The 21,038-nt window shown below is 34.9% G+C and overlaps 1 protein-coding gene across 10 annotated transcripts in view; it reads right to left on the reverse strand.

Moving 5' to 3' along the window:
* The window catches only part of TCF12 (transcription factor 12), a 377,037-nt gene that overhangs the window by 169,905 nt on the left and 186,094 nt on the right, over window positions 1–21,038 (reverse strand). For all 10 annotated transcript variants that reach the window (XM_019441990.2, XM_019441988.2, XM_019441986.2 and 7 more), the window contains one exon: window positions 14,671–14,773. In XM_019441990.2, coding sequence (XP_019297535.1) covers window positions 14,671–14,773 — 103 coding nt within the window. The remainder of the gene's footprint in view (window positions 1–14,670; window positions 14,774–21,038) is intronic.

Genomic DNA, 21,038 nt, shown 5'->3' on the forward strand with positions numbered 1-21,038 from the left:
GATTGACCATGTTAATTCTTTCCTACTGCGTGCTTTACTGACCCTTAGAGCCATTATCTTGCAAGGCAATCTATTATGACATTAATCAGATATATTATACATTGTTATGTTAACATGAGTATGCATGTTGAGAAAGCTATGTCTTTACAACTTGCTGGGTAATTTATGAGTCATTTTAACTTTTTCTGAATTTCCACAGTCCAGTTTCCTACAACACTGAATGATCTATATATTTTCTCATTAGAAATATCAGATCCAATGGTCTATTAGAAAGACCATTTGGATCTTGATTTTTAAAATATTACATATATATTACAAATATATACAGCTTGATGGCCATTCTAACTTCTTTAATTTTGCTCCTTCACAAATGAATGTTTCCTAGATACCCTAGATATATCTGCATTGAATAGGAAGTTCGTTATGGTTGACTTAAGTACAACTGTGATTTATGGTAATGTGTAAATTATTTAAATAAGAATATTTAATGACTTAAATAAATCTCATGACCTTAAACTAGTAGTTTCTAGGAAGGAAGGTAGAAAGCCAAGTAAGCTGGCTTTCTACAACAATTTCTATTCATTTGTGATATACAACAGTATTCAGTGTTTATCTCAAAAAAAACCCTAAAACACTACTGATGATAATAGCCTAAAATAAATAATCCAAACTTTAATTATCCAAAGTTTAATTAGTTAATAGTTAACCTAGGCCACAGGGTCAAATTAACTAAATATAAGAATAAGTTAAGATACTTTATGTTAAGAGAAATAAAAATTCCAATATTCTTACAGAAAAGCATAAACCTAAGTACAAAGAATTACAGAATTATTCATTAAATGCCACAGAACTTAGACTGTCCTATTTATGATATTAATAATTATGATCATTATGCATGGTTCCAACTAACTGCCTCATAGGAAATAAGAAATATATTTTTTAGAAGATCAGATGCCCTATTCCCTTCCTAAGACAAGATCTTAGTACCTTTATAATAGCTGACATCTTAGCCCTTCTAGCTTTCTCCAGCTGACCCCACACACTGAAGCAGAGTTACAAATGCCCAAAGAAAGAAGACCCACTAGGGAAAATTGTATTCGCTCAGCTTTGCATGCATCAGTGGACTTCACAGTAGATAAATATACCCTACAGCCAGATTAACTGACACAGTGAAGCAAAAAGGGAAATTTGAGATTTAGCCACTTCATCTTAAACCTCTTTTTAAGTAAGGGGTGGTTTGTTTTTACTTCAGCTTTCACTATATAAAAAAATCTGCCCCTAAGGACTCACACATTTCTAATGCTAATCATTTAAAAAAATGTTTCCACAAACCTTAAGTTTCTAATACACCAGTTATGATTTTAATAGATTCGTAATTACGGTCTTTGCATTTCACAAATGACACAAAAGTTGTAACACAGAGGAAAGTATGCTTTTATTATTAGCTCTTTGCACACATATTTAAAAGCAGGACTTCTTTAAAAGCTTAGGAAAATTTGACAAATTATGTAGAATCTTTTAAAATACATGGGGAAGTTATAAATTAGCCTACTGATGTTTTTTCCTCAACTCCATTTCCAAGAACCCTCCCCCTTTCTCCACCCAATTACCTCACAAAAGACTCCAAGCCAGAACTTCCACTAAGGAGTTGTTTGCCTAAAATACCTAACCCCAAGGACCACCAGAATAGCCTCACCTACCTAGATTCTCAAACTCTTCCTGTGGAACCAGCTTCCTGTGACTAGTGAAAATCTGAAAACTGCAGAAGAGTTTCCTAAGTAGGATTAGCATTTTAAGTGAAGGGGAGGAATTTTTTATATCTAATTGAAATTATAAATAGCAGTCAACCTGATCCTCAAGCCTCATTTCTCATTCAAGTAAAAGTGAGGATACATCCAGACAAAATTTGTTGTTGCAAGTTTCTACCTTGCCTTGGAGGTGAGGGGTGGGGAGACAAGGACCAGCCCCAGGTGAAGTTTAACCACCAAAAAATTAACTTTGGGACCTTCCAATATTTTTCTCTGACAAGCTTATTCTCTTTCCCGCATCCCAGGCACCGAGTGTTACATGCTGCCCTCTTGCCAGTATTTTTCAAGATAAATATTCAATTCTGAAGTGCAGATTATCTTGCTTTTTAGATGTCCTCAAGAACACATATACAGCTTTTTGGCCTTTGATGTTTCCCACTCCCTTTGCCCACAGGTACAATACTGCGTGCTGTGCACACAAAGCAAAGGACAAATGTTGACAAAAAGATTCTTCTCACTTGCTAGTGTCACCATTACAGTTACACAGTTTCCCAAAACTAAAAGTTCAAGAGCCATTCTTCCTTTAGAAATACAGGGATTTTCAGTGGTTTAATAGGCCCCAAGGGGGACTACTTTGGTATAGATTTCTATTGGAAATGTTTCTAGAAAAGTAATCTCTGCACACTATGACCCTTCTCTTCCCCCCTGTATTCCCTAACCTACACACTCCTACATCTTTTAAATTTCCTTCAATTTATTTATTTATATATTCAGTTATCTATTTGTATATGTATTTTTTCTTTAAATTTTTATTTTTGAGAGAGAGAGAGAGAGAGTAGGGGAGGGGCAGAGAGAGAGAGGGAGACACAGAATCTGAAGCAGGCTCCAGGCTCTGAGCTGTCAGCATAGAGCCCAACGCAGGGCTTGAACTCACGAACTGTGAGATCATGACCTGAGCCGAAGTCTGATGTTTAACCGACTGAGCCACCCAAGTGCCCTGTATATGTATTTTTAATTAAACTTTTCTTTTGCGATAACTGTAGATTTACATGAAGTTGTAAAGAAATAATGGAGACATCCTGTATACTCTTTACATATTTCTCCCATCTTGCCATATCACAACTAGGCCATCAACACTGACACAATCTACTTGTCATATTCAGATTTCTCCAGCGTTTTTTCATTTGTGTGAATGCGCATGTATACATTTAATTGTATACAGTTCTATCACAGGTGTAGGTTTACATATTTGCCACTGCAAATCATGATACAGAACAGTTCCATCAGCCCATAAGGATCTCTTGTGTTCAACTTTTATAACTACATCAACCTGTCTCCTTAATTCCTGGTAACCAACTATCTGTTCTTAATTCTACAATTTTACCATTTCAAGAGTAGTATATAGATGGAATCATACAATATATAATCTTTTGAAAAGTGGCTCTTTTTCCCGCTCAGCCTAATTCACTCAAGATCAGTTTAAAGTTTTACAATTAAAGTTTTTAATAATTCACTCCTTTTTTATTGCTGAATAACATTTCAAGGTATGAGTGTATCAGTTGTTTAACCATTCACCCAGTGAAGGATATCTGGACTGTTTCCAGTTGTTGGTTATTACCAAACAAGGTGCTATTAACATTTGTGTAAATTTTCATTTCTCTGGGATAAATGTTCAAGAGTGCAATTGCTAAGTTATATAGTAATTGCATATTTAGTTTTATAACAGTCAGAATGTTTTCTATAATGGCTGTACCATTTTACATTCCTAATGTAAATTTTCAGTTACTTCCTTAGATTAAATTCCTTACTGGTGGAGTTGAGACACAATGCCTTTTTTTAATAGATATACAAATTCATCTTCATAAGTATGTTGGGACCATGTTTTTCCTTCCAAGTGTATCATGGTAAACTGGAAAGGTAAAATCATGATCAGGTCATGATCTCACAGTTTGTGAGTTCGACCCCACACCGGGCTCTGTGCTAACACTTCAGAGACTGGAGCCTGCTTAGGATTCTGTGTCTCCCTCTTTGTCTGCCCCTCCCCTGCTCATGCTCTGCCTCTCTTTCAAAAATAAACATTAAAGAAAAAAGAAAAATATAAACAGACATAGAGAATATACATAACAACATAAAAATTATGAATGAATATATACATATATCCCCTCTGTATCTCTTGGGAAAAAGTAAATTATAAGCAGACACCTTCTATTGTGCTAGTACCCAAAGATGTTTTCTAGGATCTTTGTAAGACACCTAAAGATAGGTGACTGGCTGGCTCAGTTAAAAAAGTGTGAGACTCTTGATCTCAGGGTCTTGGGTTCGAGTCCCATGTTGGGTGTAGAGATTGCTATAAATAAATAAATAAATAAAAACTAAAAGCAATTTTTTAAAAAGAAAACCTAAAGATAAGGGTGCCTGTGTGGCTCAGTCGGTAAAGTGCCTTACTTTGGCTCAGGTCACAATCTCACAGTTCGTAGGTTCAAGCCCTGCATCAGCTCTGTGCTGACAGCTTGGAACCCGAAGTCTGCTTCAGATTCTGTGTCTCCCTCTCTCCCTGCCCGTCCCCTGCTGGTGCGCGCTCTCTCTCTCTCTCAAAAATAAATAAACATTAAAAATAAATAAAGTACATCTATATAAAAAAAGAAAACCTGAAGATAATACTTACATTTTTAAAAAGATACCTGACTGAAATCTTACTGTAAAATGAAATAAAACAAAAGCCTATACTTAATGTGCTCCTATCTGGTCTAAACATACAGATGTGCATGTATGCATGCACATGCACACACATACCAAGAGTAAAAATGCTCTCTGCATTTAATATTGTCGCTAAATGTTTTGCACATATATGAAAGGAAAATAAAAAAAGAGTTGAGAATTCTTTGGTGGGAGCATATTTCATTGTATGCAAACCTGAGCAAAAATTTACAAAAATCATCATATAGCAAAAACACCCTACATTTTCTTTTAAACCTTTATGACAGAAGAGAGCGTGAAATTGAAGACGAATAGCATTTCAAATCAGAACACTTCCTAAACACAAACCATTAAGGTACGTTACATGAAAATTACATGAACTGCAACAAAAATCTGTAATTTACATTTACTTTACAAAAACTGTTCTGATACAAATCTAGAAAATGTTATAATATTTTTACCACACACCCTTTGGAGAGATTTCCAAATTCAGAGTGCAGACTCTCAAAAAAAGCAACAAACAATATACTTTTTTGATGATTACGCCACTGCCACACTATCCTCTCTCATCAGAGACTCTTCCTTTGGACTCTTGCCAGATATTATCTGCAGATTTCTCTCTGTAGAACTGCCCCAATGCCACATCTCCACTGGGTTGCCTAAGTTTCACCTTTTCCTCTCCTAGTGTGATAGTTCAACTCAGTACAGCTACAATTTTATATTGATGTTATGAGAAGGAGTTTTCTGAAAAATTTCAAGTTATAGAAAACTAAGGGAACACCAAGATTTCAGATGAAGGAAATCTGACATGTGCCTAAAAAGCCAATTATCAGTATCCTATCTAAAGACAAAAACAAGAGAAAAATAATTCACCTAGTGAGCAACTTACTATTCTGTATAGAGGTAATAAAGCCCTAGAAATTTTAGAAATAATTCACCAGCACCACAAGCACTAATCACCATGTCTGGATATTCAAAACACACACCCACACCCACAACAACCCTGTTATGTTTCCTAGAATTTCACACACACATATATATCATGTTACCTCTTCAAAAAATTGACAGTGTTGCTATTGTTTAAAGTATTTTTGTTACATTATCTGGAATAAGATTAACACACTAAGTCCTGGAGAACAAATCCAGGCCACCAACTGTTCCTTTTATAGCCCATGAGCTAAGAATAGTTTTTTGTTTTTAAATGGTTATATAAGTACCTGCATAATATTGATTTTGCCTCCTGGGCTGCAAACCCTAAACTATTTACTATCTGGCTTTTTGCAAAAAGGTCTGCTGACCCCTGATCTCAGGGATCAGTGTAGAAAAGTATGTAACAGAAATTAATAAAATTTATGACTATTAACTAATTGATTTAATTTGCAGTAAAGTAGCCTTGCGCCCTACTCCTATTTAATTGTGACTCCCTAGAAATTTCATACCATCTGAGGAGTTTGACAATCCTCCAGAGATATTCTCAAAGTGAAAAACAAGTATGTAATACAAGGATTATTGTTACATACTTCACTACACCATACATATGATAATAGCCACACACAAAAAAATTCTCAACAAGAAAGAATTAAAACTCACCCTGATATACACCAGAAAGCCCTAAAATACAGGTAAGAAAGGCGTGTGTTGCTGTTCATAAAAACCTAAAATCTCAAATAACAAAAACAAAACAAACCCATCATGGAAGCCAAAGAAAATGTGAGCTATAAAAAGCAAAGGCTGAATTTTGTAAGAAAAAAAAAAAAGAAACTGAAATGCGAAGAAGATTACATAAATGGTGGACTGACACTGAAGCAACAATCTTTTGAGGAGATTCACTTAAAACACAAAGCTTATTAAGTACTGCAGCAATGCGGTACAAAACCTATACAACTGAAGGATCTGAATGCCATAAATACCTTCAAACAATAATGTTTCCACAATTTAAACCAAAACAATTCAGGATATGCTTTCAAATTTTTAAAAAATTCACTTTCATCTGGTGGTTAATTAAAACTTGCAAAAACAGTGTGACACTAATCAAGCTAGTACTAACTCTTCATTTTGAAAGACCCTCCAGAGTTTTCAGCGTATGGGAAATACCAGCTGCACCTCCTCCTACTTTCAGTCTTTATGATAACCATGTATTTTTCAACCTTCTCAATTGAGAACTACTGAGCTAGATGACCTTTAAGATCCATTCCAGTTCAACCATTCTATGAGAATTTTAGTATTTATTTTTAACAAAACACTCAGAAAACCAATAGTAAATGATAAAGGGATCATTGTAACCATTAGCAATGAAATCTGAAATATTACCACATAGGAGGCATGATCTGATAATGCTGTTCCGGGATTTTCCCTTATTCAAATAGCACCCCAAATTCTTAACTACGTGCCATGGTGTGGATCTCAGATTACATGCATCTAGGAAAACTGTAAAGTTTACAAAAGTTCCTTTAACAAAATTATTCTTTTGCTCTCTAGTAACCAAGTAGCCAAGTAGTAACCAAGTGGCTACTAGTAGTAACTAGTAGCCAACTAGTTACCTCCTGCAATGTATCCCACTATGGGCAGAGTTCACTTTCACTTGGTTGCAATTAGACACAAACAATGGGAAGATTCAAGGAAGAACCATTTATCAGATCTATGCCACTGGCTGACTATAAAGCTATGCAGAGCAGTAGGGATAACTACTGATCGCAGAACATACACAAGTGATAATGAGCACAGGAACTGGGTAAACAAAAATAAAGGTCCTCCTTACAGGAGTCCCTAGAGTTACCAGTATGCAAGGATGCAGAGTTAAGCCAACATTATGACCTCATGAAAATATTCACTAATAACCACAAAAGTTAAAAAAAAAAATGTAATCCCTGTGAAACAGGCCTGGCAGATAGTGTGGCTATCTCGGGCTAGAGTCAATGGTGTCGTTGGTCAGTCTTTTGGTAAATATACCACTATACCAAGCTATACAAAAGAAATCCATCAAAAGTTCAGTCTCACGCAAGAGACTCAAAATTGCATGAAATCCTTGAAAATGATGTCAAAGAACCACTTCACTAAACACAAAAGTCACTGACAGATTGGAACCTGAGTTAGAGTCTGTTAATAACTAAAGAGAAAATCAAAAAGGTTCAAATGTCAGGTACAAGACATTTCTATATTACCAAACAATTTTCTGAAGACAAAAACTACACCAAAAACTCAATAATTAATTCATCCTTTGTTCACTTAAGACCTAGGGGATTATGTAAATCACTGTTTGCTTTGTTAATATTAGTTTTACTTTTCAAATAAAGTCCCAATCAAACATTTTTTTTTTCTTCTATCTTCTGAAATTTCAGCATTTCTTTTATGTAATTCTAACTAAATCTTCTAAGTAATTCATTCCAGGATTAATTATGCTTAGATAAAAGGGATCTGAATCTATACAGAAGTACTCCTGAAACTCTGAAACCTCTTTCAAGTACTAACTACCCTGGTCTTTCCCAGACTGGGTGGGCCTAAAAAACAAACAAACAAAAACATTAGCTAATCTTTGGCTCATAAGAATGATTTCTGAAAGAATGGGTATCAGGTCATTTGAACTATGGAAAAGAGTCTGCTTTTCGGGGTTGTGAAGGCAAAGTAGGGATATGGAAAGAGACAATGTTGCTAGGAGCAGAGTATTATTTAAAAAAAAAAAAAACATAACATAACTGCATTGAAAGAAAACATTCCAAACCACTAAGGAATAAGGTATCCTGTAAAATGGGAGCCAGAAGGGTCAATTTACAACAATTTGCAAAGAATGGGGTGAGGGAACTACAAGTACAGACTAAGACACAGAAGCACCCCCTTCCGTATTCCACTTTCTTGGCCCATTTTGCCTCTCCAATTTTATCCCATTCTCCCAACAAAAACTTTTAAGGGTAAAGTAAGGGATCTGATGACATTGTTTGAACACCTGGATCTGCCATGTCTAAAATCAATCTATTTTCAGCTGTCTGCAATATGTGACTCAGTACTTTTTATTGAACACAGTTTAAGTTCATTTCTGTCATTTGTAAGGAAAAAAGTCCTGACTAATACACTAGATTATGTTACTCCACAATAAAAAACTTTCCCTGTTCACTTCCGGCTCTGTCTTATTTTGATTTCTTCTGAATTTCTGTAAAAACTTCTTTGTATCACTCCCCTTCTAACATGTGTAATAATTATCAAAATTATTTCCCCTACCACATTAAAACAGCAAAATCTGTAAAGACAGACTGAACCTTACTTTCATATTCTGCCATATGCTATTTTCACACATTAAAAGGCAGAAAAAAAGGCATGAATGGATACATGAAGGAGAAAGAGGGAGGTATTCAATAATTCAGACTGGTTAATTCAGACTGGTCTAAGCAGTAGCAGAAGAAAGAAAAAGATATGCATGAGGAAGAAAAAGATACTAAGAGCTAGAATGTGGAAAAAATGCTCGACAGAGGTACAAAAGAAAAAAAGCAGTGTAGGAGAAAGGGGATATGAGCTAAATTAGAATGAAGAGGGTTGGGTCCAAGGTTTCTTTAACTACTCACTTCATTTTTCTTGGCTTTGGTTTCTTCAATGGTAACTAGGGTTTTTTTATTCAAGTTTCTCAGTGCCAACATTTTGTTTGTAAGTAGCCAAAGAACAGAGAATAAAAATCAATGAATATGTAATCCATATCCTTTCCTGAGACTTGAGTTAACAAAACATAAGTATCATCCTTATGAAATACTGTCAAACCAGGTACTAAACTACACTGTTTCCCCTAAGCACAATTATCATTAATTGTTAATCATTAATTGTTAAACATTAATCATTTTCATTAACTCATCTAGTGAAGGAATTTCATATACATCAAAGTTATAAATCTTTTTATTTTAAAGTTTATTTATTTTGGGGCGGGGGGGAGGAAGAGAAAGACAGAAAAAGAGAAAATCCCAAGCAGGCTCTGCACTGTCAGCACAGAGCCCAAAGTAGGGCTTGAACCCACCAACTGCAAAAGCATGACCTGAGCCAAAACGAAGAGTCGGCTGCTTAACCGACTGAACCACCCAGGTACCCCAAACTTAGAAATCTTTTGAGGCCAGAGTTCTACTTACTGTGCTTTGATATTCTGAAAATGGTGATTCTACATTTTTTTGTAACTCTAGAAGAACTCTGGATTAATCAGAAATTATACTGCAGGCAAGATCAAGTATACAGAAGAGTTGAAAAGAGCAAATATATAGGAAAAAAGTGTACTTGGGTTTACATTCCCAGACAAGCCCATAGAAACCTACTGAATCCGTAATAAAATGAAAATAATGTAGTAGCTGCTATTAGAGGGGGCCCCTTAAACTCTGAGGTAAAGAACGGTAGGGCTGACAGGCGCCTGGGTGACTCAGTCAGTTAAGCGTCCCACTTCAGTTCAGGTCATGATACCATGGTTTATGAGTTCAAGCCCTGCATCAGGTGGGCTCAAGCCCCACTCTGGGTTTTGCACTCCCTCTCTCTCTGCAACTCGTGGGATTCTCTCTCTCCCCCTCTCTCATAATAAACAATTTTTTTGAAAAAAAAAAAAAAAAAAAGAAGGGTAGACGAGCTGAGCAAACAGACTCCAACATGAAAGGAAGGACAGTTGGTTTATTTATAATTCAAGTAAGTCTGCTAAAAAGACTTAACAATACTGTATTTGAACAACTCAACCCAACCTATATTAGCTAAGATGTCTAAAATAAGTTATAAAAATATATACAGCGATATCATTAACATTGTGCCATTTTACATTTCAGACAACTTTTCATGTATTATCTTTTATTTTCCCCATAAAACAATCTATAAGTATTGCTCAGTGTGTGCCTCATGGAAAACTAGTTCCTCAAAGGCTAATGATCCTTTATACAAGAAGGATTCTGTGTGTCATCTGAATCTAGGATGTGATGAGATGACCAAAGTTAAATAAGCTTTTCCTCCTGTTTTTGTTGTTGTTGTTTCCAGAGACTTTAATATCCCAAAGCACAATATGAATCTCTTAAGAAGGGGCACATGATGTACAATGTGTCCCAAAGTTATATAGCTATAGAACCATTTTTTCCTGGTCATTTCTGCAGACCAGGGTCTCCATAATTAGAGTGTAGGAAAACGATGAGCTAGTAAAAACCTGGGAGCATAGAAAGAACAAATACCTGACATGCCTAATGGAAACAATACTTGGGAGTCAGGAGACATGGATTCTATATTCAGTTTTGCCACTTATTGGTTCTGTGCCCTCAGGGGAAAAATAACACTTAATTTTCCTGTGCCTTAGTTTTATCATTTGCAAAATAGCAATTCTAATTCCAGTTGAAGTCTTTTTCAGGGTTGGATAAAAGATATTAGATACATGAGATTTTAGAACTATAAAATTCTAGACCTGCAGAAGACCTTTCAGACCAACCAGCAATATCCTATCAGAAAGGTAATTTTAAGGGTCTGGAATAAAACCCACATCTCCTTTTGGCCCCACATTTCGCCCTATACCCTTCACATGCTGCTTTCACTCTTTAACAGATAAAATATTAAGAAAACATCTCTAGAGGCAGAATAAGTCTCAGAAAGGAACACAATTGAAAGTCTCAGAAAAAAAGTAATATTCAAGTGATATAATCTCGCCTTAAAATTCCCATTGACAATATATACACATATAGTCCAAAATAAGTAAGGCTTTGAAAAACATGGAGAGGTAAAAAGATAAGAGTAGCTCATCCCATAATCACTTGGAAATTGAAGGTAGACAATTTTTTGAAATAATTCATTTCTATATCCAATTAATAAACTGGTCCTACCATCACCAAAAATATACCTAATCAACAACAGGTAAAGGAAAGCAAATCTTACTAAAATCAGTGAGAGAACTAAGGGTAAAGAAATGGACTAAAGCCGGAAGAGGCTAGAAATACATAAGATTATCTGGTGATATTACTGCAATTCAGGGCTACTGTCAAAGCTTTGCAGCTTTCCTATAATAGAGTACAGGACTGTTTGATGCTAATTACTTAGTGATGTGCCAAAAGGATGTATTTATTTCACTTGAAACATAAGAAAGCCCTTTTTTCCATAATGACAAATCAATGGGATAATTCTGGAATTCATTAAAAAGAAACACTAACTGATCCAACATAATAGCTTTATTTCCTATGTAAAACACTTCAAAATATCTAAATGAATATAGAAATGCATTTTTCTGTAGTAGATTGTTTATTATTGAATCATTATCAACCCTTGTTAGACAAAATTTCTCATTTTTGCAATGTGCAAAATCATTAAAGTGTTTGAGAGCTCCATCATGAAAGACAGTGGCACTTTATAATCCATTATTTCTTCAGGCAAATGTGCTTATAGTTGAACATAATACGAAAAATAACAATATTCCCTAGCATATGATTCTATCCCCCCTCTTAATGGTATTTTTATATGTTGACAGCAATGATGAAATATGTTACTGCTTTCCTATTAGCTTTAACTGTTTCTAAGCAGTCATCATTTACGGCATCACTCTGAAGTATTACCTGTAATGATGATTAGGTATCTACAGTTCCGAATGCTTCCCATACTGCTATGCATGTCTCAGTCATGCTTTAACAACATAGGTTTTTAGTCTGAAATTCCTTTAGATTACCAAAAGGCTATAAGAGTGAATCTATCCGTACACTATACCGAGCACTATAAACCTACATATTTGAGTATCTAACAGTTCATTTACTTCAGCTCACATCAAGTAGGATTGCCTGTTGCTGTACAGAACTGCTCTAAAATTTAGGAGAAATTCATTTCCAAAGCTACTGTCATTCAGATTCCTTAAACTGTTAGATACCTCATGTGATCATTTTATTGAAAATAAATGGAAGAAGTATAGTAAATTAGGTATTACCAATGACCGGTGAAATCCTTTTGAACATACCTGCCTAATATTTTCAGGGTTATTTTCTCCTTCCTTATAGGTAAATTAACATTTTTAAGATTAGATAGTTAAAATTTACAATGAAAATGTATAGCTGCATATTAACGGTACAGTGTAGTTCAGATGAATCCAGATTTTTTCACTCATACTGTGAAGGGATCAATCTGTTTATAAATTTGAGGGTTTTTTGGTTTTTTTTCAATGTTTATTTTTGAGAGAGAAACAGGGTGTGAGCAGGGAGGGGCAGAAAGAGAGCGAGATACAGAATTCAAAGTAAGCTCCAGGCTCCGAGCTGTCAGCACAGAGCCTGATGCGGGGCTTGAACTCATGAACCACGAGATCATGGCCTGAGCCGAAGCCAGACACTCAACTGACTGAGCCACCCAGGCACCCCTAAATTTGGGTTTTCATAATGTTTCCAGATTTATTTTAGATGTTGATGTTATACACAGAGTATGTATGACTATTAAAAGATTTGTAATAATTATCTGTAAACTGAAGAAACCAAGAAGCACATTTTCATAATTGCTCCAACTAAGAAAATGTTACCTCAAACTGAATTACAGAAATATTTTTAGTCAACAGCTGCTCAGAGCAAGTGACTGACATGCACACTTCTCAGAATTCATTTACTTCCCACAACTTTAACAGTCACCTTGGCTCAAAGCTATGCTAATGATGCAATTCCACTGGGCTTAAAAATCATATCTGTGAGCTAAGAATAAAGGTAAATTGCATAAACATAAAAAGGAGTAAGTTCTGATTTTTCACTTCTAAGAAGTATAGCCTCAATTAAGAAAGCTTAGTTCAATCTGAAATTACAACAGCACTGACTAGAGCTTGCTCTACCATATTTATAATAAATTAAATGCTACTTGGGAAAAAGATACACTACAAAAAGAAATTATGTGGAGTGTCACATCTATTTTACTTTGATGGTAAGTTCAATAGAAAATTAAAAAGATAAACTGGAAAGTTTTCCCTGGCTAAATGCAAGGATAATTACCTTGTTCTCAGTTTAATATTGATTTTTACCTGGAATAATGTGGTTTTCATTTGCATTTACGTTAAAACAAACTGTCATTTTAAACACAAGTTTTACTGCTCATTAGATTTTTTACTATTGTGTCATATTCAATGATTCTGGCTTTAAACTGGTAACTGCTTTAGGCAAAATCCACACTAGAATATCAGACTGTGTCCTCAACACTTCATGGAGGATAAGGTAATTAAAAAAAGACTTTGCAAAGCAAAACCATTTATAAAGAAATTGCAGACCACCAGGATTTTGGATTTGGGTAATCCATTTAGATTAGCATGGCTGTGTCCTAAAAGGACAATTCTAAGATCACAATATAGGTCATGTCCTTAACAAATAAAGCAATGAAATTAATGTCAATTACACAAACTTCCATATTTACATGACGCCAATGACAACAACTAAAATAGATTAAACAAAGCTTTCTAATGTGCTCAGGCCCAGCAGAAACAAGAAGGAAAAATCATGTCATATAGCTGAAATTCTTTTTAATCCGGCTCTGCAAAAAAGGTAAAATTACTGTTTTTAAAGAAAAAAAGAGTGGCAGCCAAAGTAGGAGGGGGGAAAAAAACCCAACAACTTGGGCTTATCATTTCAGATTGAACAGCTAAAAACTTTCATATGAGGAAGCAAGAAAGGAAGGAGACAGTGGTGTTTTGCAGGGAGTAGGGGGGGAAAAAAAGAAAAGCTAACCTTAAAGGTTTTGCCAAAATATAATAATCAGGTTTGGGTGGCAGGTAATATCCTTCAAAGTACAACTTCACTATTGCAGAACACAACTTTCAAAATCCCCAATATGAACCCAAGTACTTAAAACAAATGCTGCCAACATCTAAGTGTACTATTAAGTTTTAATTATATAGTGCCAAAAGACATATTGTCCAACATAAGTAAAATCTGCTTAAAATCACTACTTTGTCATATTTTTTATTGCCACACGTATAAATGACTGTTAAGACAAATAGTCAATTACAAATGTCTCCGAAAGACATTTCTGCCCAGAAAGCAGAAAACATATAATGCCTGATGTCACAAAGACATTGCCAAAACTGACAGTTAAAACACTACTACTTCTTTTTTTGATACTGATGCTTTTTCTGAATGCTTGCTCCTCAAAATGAGCTGAATAAGGAAAGCCTGGATGCCCCTAGAAACACAGGAACTTTCTTCTAGATACAGATGTGTATTTCCTGGACAAGGGGATAAAAAATGTCTCTGACCAAAGAGGCTTTGTGAAGACTCCTTGCAGAGAATTACCAACTTACCCATCAGATTTGAGTTCATGAAAGGTGTTGGGGACAAGCCTTCATGGGCCCCTAATCGACTGTCATTCAAGTGATCACTGTAATGAGGGCTGTCTGTAAAACCCTAGGGGGAAAAAAAAGACCGGAGTATTAAAGAGATTATTTGGCAGTCCTGCTAATTGAGCATAATGACACTCATCTAATTAATATACAGACTTACAAATGGTCATTCCTAACCAAATTCCTTGTTCATTACTTGAAAAACTAAAGAGAAATGCTCCTTTTATTCCTTTTAAGGTTTTAAAGTAGTTTCTTCATGATCTTAAAGAAAATTAGCCCTAGGAACTCTTTACATCCAAAAGGAAAGTTCTATAGTTCATCTTTTTTTTTTTAAAGGATAAAGAAAATATATTTTTAAATTGTAATAAATAAGGAAAATGTTTATCTCTACCCTCCATTCTGTCTCTAAACCCTACCAATTACTTAAAATACTAAAATAATCTACAATCAGTATATTAGAATTGAATCCTTTCCTAAATGGAATGGCAAACAAATATTTAACAAAAAAGATCTGTTTGTACTCTTTTGATACTAGTATAACAAGATATACTGCTAGAGAAACTGAATCATGTAAAAAGGAAAACATTTATTAAAAATAGCTGATTTAAATTCTTATGAGTTTTAAAAATGAAATTGTACACCATGAAAACAATAAAACTAATGTTATTATCTCACAAGAGGTGTAATTAAATTTCTCCTTATAACTTAAAACATGTTTTTTAAAAGCAAAGGAGGAAAAAAGATACTAACGTTTACAAATAAATGTTACAAAAGCTCTGTGGATTAAAAACTCTTCTGGTTCTCAGTCTCACACATACTAAGTACAAAATCATACTGTTTTTAAACACGGCTTTGAATGCTGGTTAATTAAACCTCGGGTGGATACCTACCCTTCTGCTAACTTACGATGGTTTCAGTAAAAATCAGAAAAACCTCCTAGAGGCCCAAACAAGAATACAAACTGCCTTGGCTCCCAGAAACAGAAAACACCCAGAATCCCCTGGGATTATAAAATCATCAATCACTGAACATTTATCATTACTGAGACCGCAGGCTAACATTCAAGAAGACATTAATGGGGCTGAAACAGGCCTCACTATCTTTGCAGGCATGCTGTCAGTTCAGCCAAAGGGCTAGGAACTGAGGGCTAAGTAACTGTCAAATCATTACAATTGCTTATGGATGCATGTCACAACTCCTTCTGCTGTTCTGTTTTAAAACTAATCTTCTGGGAGTGCTAACTCCCAGATGAATCTTTGTTTCATTTTTACCTACTTTAGAATTACTGATACACATGTGACAGACATACAAGAAGAATCTTGGTGACATTTACAACTTGGTTATGACCACAAGGATGTCCTCTGGTAGCCACAAGGAAAGTCTCATCTGTCACAGCCACATGCAGTAGAGGCTTATACAAAACACAATGGCTCCTAGCTAAGGTCACTCCTTGGAGTTTACTTTTGTTGTTTAAAACTTAACACTCTTGAGGTGCTAAGTGACATGTCACTATCTCAGACATCTGGGTATTTCTGCCACTTCCTCCCCCTGCCACTTTTAGGTATGTAAGTCAAAACAAGGCACTGAAACCTACAAAACACTCACTGAACCAGTGTTTAACATCATTACACAATGATATTACTCCAGAAAAACGCCAAGAGAAATGTGTTTGTAGGTGAGCCACACTGTTCACACTTCACTTAAATGCAAAAGAACAGCAAAAGATTAATTCTGTATGCTCTCAGAACTCTTCATTCTTGAAGTACCAAAAAAGAACTTGTTTCTATCCTGACCTTAAAAATAAAACATTCAAGTTTTTAAAAACTATCTCCTAAAGCACAAGAATACAACTAGATCTAAGTTTTAGGGTAACAATCAAATGATTACACACACATAGTATATTAACTTCAAAGATTACGTGTAACATAGATTAACAGAGAGGATAGTTATCTTTAGGCTTCCATTAATATGTGCTCAAAGAACACAGAAATTATTTTACTACCAACCACACATAAATAATAGTAAGTACTATCCCATACCCATGGGCATCCATATTCTGCAGGACACAGTACAGAATTTACTACAAGATTATTTTCCAGTCTACTGATAAATTCTGGGATTGTCATACTGCATGACAGAGAAGTAGTCTAGAAACTTTTTTTAATACATACAAGCAAGATTTGCATATCAACCCTCAGTAAGGCATAATTTTGCTCATGTAAGATAAAAAATTAACAGAAATTTGAACATTTTCCCTACACCTCAAAAGTTCATCTTAATGTATACAATTTTCTTGAAAAGTTACAGCCCAAGAGGCAAAGAGAAATAGTACCTCATCCACAGATGCAAACTGATGCAACAGGACAGGACAAAGAAAACGGACTTATAAAAGACTGACATAGTTTTGGATCTAATATATACCAAAACTTCACCTGAAAGATGAACTAGCTACTGTTTCTAGATTATTCGTCATTCTTTCCACAAAGTCGTAGTGATATCTACCAGAACAGAACTTTTCATGAACCAAGATGCACAGTTAAAAACTGATTTATAAACATTTAAATAAGATCACTATAGGTCACATTTTTAAGATTAGTTCTAGAAAAGTACAGTTATCTGTCAGCTTGTTAATGTGTCAACTAGCTGGACGATACCTAGAACAGTGTTTTGCAAACTTCAATATTCATATCAATTGACCGGAGATCATGTTAAAATACAGATTAAGAAGCATAAGGTCTAGGGGTGCCTGGGTGGCTCAGTTAGTTAAGCAACTGACTTCGGCTCAGGTCATGATCTCACGGTTTGTGAGTTCAAGCCCACACCAGGCTCTGTGCTGACAGCTTGGAGCCTGGAGCCTGCTTCAAATTCTCTCTCTCTCTCTCTCTCTCTCTCTCTCTCTCTCTCTGCCCTACCCCTGCTAGTGGTCTCTCTCTCAAAAATAAACACTTTAAAAAAAGAGAGAGAGAGAGAAAAACATAAGGTCTAGAATGGGGCCTGAGATTCTGCAGTTCTAACACAAAGGTAATATGATGCTACTGGCCCACAGACCACACTTCCAGTAATAAGAACATAAACAATCTGGAAATACAGATCTCTTTCACATACAGAGAAGAAAAATTCAAGTCTAGGAAGGTGATAGCCAGGTTTCCCCCAACCCTGCCTCAACCAGAACCACATTAAAAATACCAGAAGTTTCCAGAGAATTATGTTAGGAAGAAATCTCACAGTTAACCAAAAGATCTAAAGCAATCAGAATAAAAAATATTTTTATGTATGTAGGTCTGTATTCCTCCATGTAGTTATAAGGTGAAGACAGATGTCAAATAGTACTTTAATGAGACAAATTTAGTTGACCTGGAGTTTAAACAGACTCCATGAGTACCACACAGATTTAGGCAATGGGGATGGATGCTGATAGAAAAGGCAAAAGGAAAGAATGCCATACATAATACAGTTTCGGGACAACAGAACAGCAGGGAAGAAAGTGGAATAATGCAGTGGCCAGCCAGAATATTAGAGGGTAGAGAAAATAAGGGAAAGGTGACTGGCCTGAGGGAGGGGGTAGAGTAAAAAGAAGAGAATAAAAAACAAGCAAGCAATTGTTAAGATGAAGCCCAACAGATCAGTCAATGGTATTGATAAATGAATGCTATTTCAATTTTAGGATGAAAAGGAAGTAAGCCACTAAGATCATTAAATACAAAACTATCAAGGTGCATATTTTAAACTGACAGAACATCACTATGCTAATAAAAATGGTCAATTCTGTAAAATGGCTTTACTATTAAAATAACCATTAATAAAATACTTTTGTACATAAGAGATGATAAACGTACATTATATAGGATAGCACAATATTACCAAAATCATCTATCATAGCAGCTTTTTACTCATAGTATGCTAAAACCATAAAAATATTTCCAAATGTACTCTAAAAAATTACTGTTCCTGTTTAATGATAAAAATGGAAAGCAAAAAAAATCAGTAACTGATAAAATCAGTTAATACACAGATTACAAAAACTGTTCAACTCTATACTTAAAATCTGTCTAAACTACAATTTAATTTGCAAATCTTAAAAAGTCTCGTCTATGAATGCATAACACTTTGCAAAATCTTTATATTGTGAAACATGTTCTATAAAAACGCATTTAGTACTTTTCTCTATGTTCATTTCATGATACACAATTCAGAAATGTTAATCCCTGCTATAATATGACAAGAGACCTGACGCAGTCAATCAGATCTTCCACCATTTTTAAACTAATTTAAAATACACACAATAAGTCAAATCTTTTCTGCCACAAATAACAAAACAAAAGCACCCAGTATTGTTTACATAATAGTACTCTACTCTGGTTTGTCTCCTCAAAAATACAAGAACTTTCACTGTTGGTTAATTTTTTAAATATTTCATTTAAAAAATTTATTTCACCCAACCAATAAAGTATAATCCACAGAGTACCTTCCCAGGTTGGTAACAGACTCATGGTTTTTCTAATCTATATTGCTATTTCTTTGTATGAAAACCAGTGCCTAACCCTATTTTAAAATATCCTTTCCAATTCTTTTCAATAGTTAAAAAGGGAAGGGCAGGAAAAGGCTATTTCAACAAAAATTTACCTTCTCAGAAAAGTTTTCCCTCTTTGCCAGGTCCTAATAAGATCAAATTGGGTGAATTCATTCTGGGCTCCCACAACAGTGAGAACTTCCATTAAAATCACAGTTCAAACTTATTGAAATTACTTAACTATCCATTTAAATTATACCATAATTAGCTGTTATAATTGCACTGCCCAGTGTAGTGGATAAATGTAGGATTTTTGAGCCAGAATGCTAGATGTGAATTCCATCTTTCCATCCACACATACTAGCTGTGTGACTTGAGGCAAAGCAATCTTTCTTGCCTCAGTTTCATTATCTGTAAAACTGGAATAATAACAATATCTTCATCTCATGGGTTGTTGTAAGAAGTAAACAAGTTAATATACTGTACCAAATGGAAAAGTACCTGGCACATAGTAAGCATACAATAAACGCTGGTCACTATTTTATCATCTCATTTAGAAATTGTTGTCTAACAAATTTTGAGAATGCATGGACTGTGTCTGTTTTTTTCATCATTACATCCTCAGAACAATGGCTATTGCATACACAGCAGCTGCTCAATAAATGATGGATAGGAGATTTTAGCTGCTAAATGCTGCGGAGGTTCAGATATTATAAAGGTTCAATCAGTTTTTCTATAGAACAACCAATAACTCATAGCAGAAAGAAGGCTGATGAAAAACTAGCTTATTTAACTGGATTGAATAAGAACCCACAGACCTTTGGTATTTAGAGAGCCACAGGATTTCACACCATGTATTGAAATCCTCTAGCTCCTAAGTGGTCAATGCCAGCAGCATCAGTTAAAAGCTATAAGCCATCAGAAAGCTTTGGACAAGACTAGGATACAAATGGATATGACCATATCTCAAAGACAGGTAAAACTGAAATAAAAATAAGTAGCAATAGCAAATGAAGTTTAAAAGAAAAATGGTGGTCTTATATTTCTTTATATACACCTATGATAAATTACCAAAATAAATGTCTACATAAAGAATGTTATACTTTTTAAAACAAATGCTTGAATGTGATTTGTCTCTCTCCATTAAAATGCACCCATGAAAAAGACAAGTGAATTGACTTGATCACAGTAGTCTGTTATCTGAAAGCAGGGACTCTGTCTATATCTATCACTAGTGACAAGCACATTAATGGGCACACAGAATGTAACTAATAAAATCTGTTAGTTTAATGAATGAATTAAATGAATCAAGCTTACACATGAAAAAACTACTTAATATTCAACAGGTTAATAAGGTTCTGTTATCCTTTAACAGGTCAGATGCTAATACATAATAAATTTTCCTGACAAATAGATTTTGTCATCCAGGTTCATAAATTCCTGGAAGGAAGAATGTTTTCTCTTTATGATCCCAAAAGAGACCAGCACAGAAATTTGCATGTAGTAAGTGTTCAAGCTTTTCTTGAGGATGAATAACCTCTCCAGGTAACTTTTTGAAGTTTTTTAATTTTAATTTTTTTAGTAATCTCTATATCCAAAGTGGGGCTCAAAATTACAACCTTAGAATCAAGAGACATGCTCTTCCTACAGAACCAGTCAAGTGCCCCTCCAGGCAACTTTTATTTTAATATTTGTTTGTTTGTTTATTCATTTTTTGAGAGAGAAATAGACCACAAGTGGGGGAGGGGCAGAGAGAAGGAGACACAGAATCTGTAGCAGGGTCCAGGCTCTGAGCTATCAGCAAAGAGCCTGATGGGAG

This window comes from Panthera pardus, unplaced genomic scaffold, assembly GCF_024362965.1.
Source record: "Panthera pardus isolate Hobbes unplaced genomic scaffold, ASM2436296v1 HiC_scaffold_24, whole genome shotgun sequence".
Taxonomy (NCBI): Eukaryota; Metazoa; Chordata; class Mammalia; order Carnivora; family Felidae; genus Panthera; species Panthera pardus.